Raw genomic sequence first — 4101 nt, forward strand, 5'->3', positions numbered from 1 at the left:
TAAATGGTATAGAAAAAGTAAAATTATACAACCGTGGGGGCAGTTTCAAAACAATATTTTTAGAAAGAGGAGCTTTTGGGATTTTTACCTTAAACACAGGTCACCCTGTGTTTAAGGTAAACTGTGTTGTTCTATTTGTGTTTTCAGCCATAGTGACGTGCACCTGCACATTGGGATGTGCTGACTAACCCCCTTTTCCTTTGTACTATCTTCTTTGGGTGATCCTGTGTCATCATTAGTGTTGGTCGAGTGCGTGGGTTCTCGAGTAGAACACCATGGGATGCTCAGGTGCTCTACAGAGCACCCAAGCACAATGGAAGTCAATGGGAGAACCCGAGTATTAAACCAGGCACCCCCTGCTTTGATGAGGGGAAGGTGTCTGGTTCACAGGAAAAGGTCATAAATAGATGGAAACACCACTGAAATGGTTCAGGAACAGCATGCAGAGGAAGTCTCGTGGACATGCATCTTGGACTCCCAGGTCGCTGCTGGGAACGATGTTGTCCGAGTAGTACGCCACTTTTACAGACTGACAATAATACACACCAAACCAAAGATAAAATCTATTTTTAGAGGAAATTTTTTTAGGAAACATTCTTTCCTGTATATTTACTTGTATATAAAGTGCAAGTGCTATGGCCAGGACACAGGTTGTTAAAGTTCTATATTTGTCATGACGCCAATTGCAGCGTGTGCAGGGTACTACCCCAGGGCCCTTCCAAGGTGTTATAACGTCCCAGATTAGGAATGCCAGAGTGGTGTAATGGCCTATAATGTCTCTATAGGGTGGTGATAGTTGTGTCACGGTGTCTCTACCCGGGTACGGTCAAACTCCTGGCTCACTTGCAATAAATTTGAGTGTAGTGATAGTAGGTGTAATAAAGGACTTTTGCAGCAGAAATAATGCCACCTGAGATGAAGTTCAAACATTTCTTTACTGAAGATAACTTGTATCCAAGCAGTATACAGCTTTGGTCCCTGGTCTCAGCAGTATTAGCAATGATTGGCAGGAAATGAAGCTTTGCTTTAAACTTGGAGAGGATAAGTCGTCTGCTTGGTAGCTCAGTAATTGTGACAGGAATTAATTCTGCACTTTTCTATAACTTCTGCTTTATGGGAACAGACTAGCTGAGGAGGAATTTGGCAGATCCGTGCACTAGCTGTATTTTTGGCAGATCCGTGTTTTTCAGACCGCAAAATACATACGGTTGTGTGCATGAGCCCTCATTGATGGAAATCCTGACAAATAATGAAGTGTGAATTCAGACTCAGGCTACTTCAACTTGCGGCAGCGTAGATTCGGCAGGCGCATGCGCAGACCAGAAGGAGGGTCCGGCATTTCTCCGGCACTAATATTTTAATGTAAATTAATGCCGGATCTGGCATTCCGGAAACTGATCCTGAATTTTGGACGGAGATAAAACGCAGCATGCTGTGGTATTTCCTCCATCCAAAGCAGTTCGTCTGAACTGAAGAATCCTGATGCATCCTGAACGGATTTCTCTCCATTCGGAATGCATGGTGATAAACTGATCAGTTATTTCCGGTATTGAGCCCCTATGACGGAACTCTGTGCCAGAAATGAAAAAGCTAGTGTGAAAGCACCCTTAGGGCTCATGCACACAGTTGTTGCACGGCCGTGCCATATTGTGGCCCGCAAACAGCAGGTCCGCAATATGCGGGTACAGGACGCATACACTCCGCATCATGGATGCAGATCCATTCACTGAATGGGTCCGCAATCCGGAAGGTTGTGTGGACGGAGGCACGAAACCCCACGGAAGCACTATTTTTTCGCGGTGCAAACGGATCACGGACCCATTCAAGTTGAAAGGTTCTGGAGCCGTCTGCGAAATCTGCACGGATGTTGCCTGTGCATTGGGGACCTCAAACATGTGCATGATCCTTAGGCTTTATTCTGAATCACTCGGATGTCATCATTCTGAATAACAGGTCAGTGTAGCTCTCTTTAAGATTTTGTTCTGTCCTTTGTGTTGTTAATTTAAAACTTACTTGAATTTCCCATTTCCAATGTCTAGATGATATATTATTTACACAAAGGAGTCGGAAAAGCATACTGAAATCAGTTGCATGCAGAACAATCTCATAAAACTCTTCAAGGGAAATTGACCACTTGTTGCCAAACAGCTGTTTGTGGAAGAGACTCATAAGTTCTTGTATTGTGAAGTTCCCAAAGTTGGATGCTCCAATTGGAAAAGGGATGATATTCTTATTGAAATGACCTAAAAGAAGACAATCTGGAGCATGAGAGGATCCATAGGTTGAAATTGAAGAGATGATTGATATCCTAAAGAGCAGCAGAAGATGATGCTGAGACATACTTTAAAGTGATGTTACTAGGAACCATTTCAAAGGCTTGTCTCTGCTTACAGAGACAAATCTTTCATGCCGTTGGTTACCATGGAATACAACTTCCCGTATTATATCAAGATTCAGAAAGGACAAGAATTCCACAGACAAGTTCGCTTTGAGGAGTTTGTTCAGAATGTACTGTTTGAAAACAGTCGTACCTGGATGTACATTGGAGGCCGATGCATCGTCTCTGTGACCCTTGTAATATAATTATGACTTTTGGGCAAACTGGAGACTGTGAAAAGGGATTCAGACTATGTTTTGAAGGCAATAGGTGCCCCACCTACACTAGCATACCAGAAATTAAGCAGTTTAATGATAGCAAGACAGACGCAAAAAACAACTGCTGAATATTTAGATAAACTTTCTCCTAAAATGGTAAACAGTTGGCTGAAATATACAGACTTGATTTTGCCATGTTTAATTACTTATAGACAGTGGAAAACAGAAGAGAAAGAGGACACCTTAGCAAAAATAAAAATGTCCATGCATTATGATGGTAATTATTTGCTACCCAAGATAGAAGGGTTTGATAGTTTGCTAATGATGCAATTCCTACAGAAAGAATTATGCACAGATTTTGGAACCCTAGTTGGAAATGGGGATTGTTTAGGACTCCTCTGCTAGCTCTGTAGTGTGATTTGGTTGTGAATGATGTCTCCAGAATCCTCTCCCCCCCCCCCACCCCCCCCCTCCCCCCACTCCCCCACCCCCCCCCCCCCCCCCCCCACCATTATGGACTCTGAGCTGATCTCTAATATTAGAATCAACAGAGTCTTTGAGAACGTTTCAAACTACCACATCCCTTTATATCCTCTGCCTTTGACACCATCCATCACTCCATTCTGTTACAAACTCATCTCTTGGCATCACAGACTTGGCCCTTGATCACATCATACCTCACAGACCGGACATTTAGGGGGCGATTTACTATACTGAAATATGACTAAATTAGATGTATTTCAGGCGCAGATGGCAGTACAACGGATAGCTGTGCCACTAATCTGCAATTTCGTCCTGCTCAAGCCAGGTCCAAAATTGTTGGCGGTGAAGTGCTGGGCCAGGAGGCCCGTCTCATTCGCCATTTTCTACGCCTGTTTTGTGAGTAAAAACGGTCTAAATGTAAGAGATCAAGGAAGCTGACTTACATTTAGAACTGGCGCTGGATGCGCTGAAGTTATGGCGAGGCTGATCCATCGCCAGCTCAGGCCCTTTGTTAAGATTGGTGTCTAAAACACCGGTCTTAATAAATCTGCCCCTAAGTGTCTCCCACTTGCGCACCACCTTCTTGTCTCATCCCCTCTCTGCTCTCTCCTAGGATCCCTGCTCTTCTCAATTTACACCTTCAGCCTGGGACAGATAATAGAGATTGGATTTCAGTATTACTTTTATGCTGATGACACGCAAATTTACCTCTCTGGTTCAGATATTACTACCATACTGTCCAGAATCCCACAATGCTTATCTACTATATCCTCCTTTTTCTCATCTTGATTTCTAAAAACTTAACATAGATAAAACAGACACCAAATAGAAACAGCCCAAACACAATTAAATGCTGTGCCTCACCACAAAGCTTACACACTAAACCACAGAACACCGCATATAATAAATTCACAAAATATTTTATTTAATACATATTAGAAAATACACAAGTAAACCATAGCAGTGGCATGTATACACAGGAAAAACAAGAAACCACAGACAATAGGTCACATGTCAAAAACC

The 4101-nt window shown here is 42.8% G+C and overlaps 1 protein-coding gene across 1 annotated transcript in view; it reads left to right on the top strand.

Annotated features, from left to right (window-relative positions):
• Nucleotides 1–2421: 2421 nt before the first annotated feature.
• The window catches only part of MIPOL1 (mirror-image polydactyly 1), a 217104-nt gene continuing 215424 nt past the window's right edge, over nt 2422–4101 (top strand). The window contains exon 1 of the mRNA XM_044271260.1: nt 2422–2574. Coding sequence (XP_044127195.1) covers nt 2422–2574 — 153 coding nt within the window. The remainder of the gene's footprint in view (nt 2575–4101) is intronic.

This window comes from Bufo gargarizans, chromosome 11 (genome assembly GCF_014858855.1).
Source record: "Bufo gargarizans isolate SCDJY-AF-19 chromosome 11, ASM1485885v1, whole genome shotgun sequence".
NCBI lineage: Eukaryota > Metazoa > Chordata > Amphibia > Anura > Bufonidae > Bufo > Bufo gargarizans.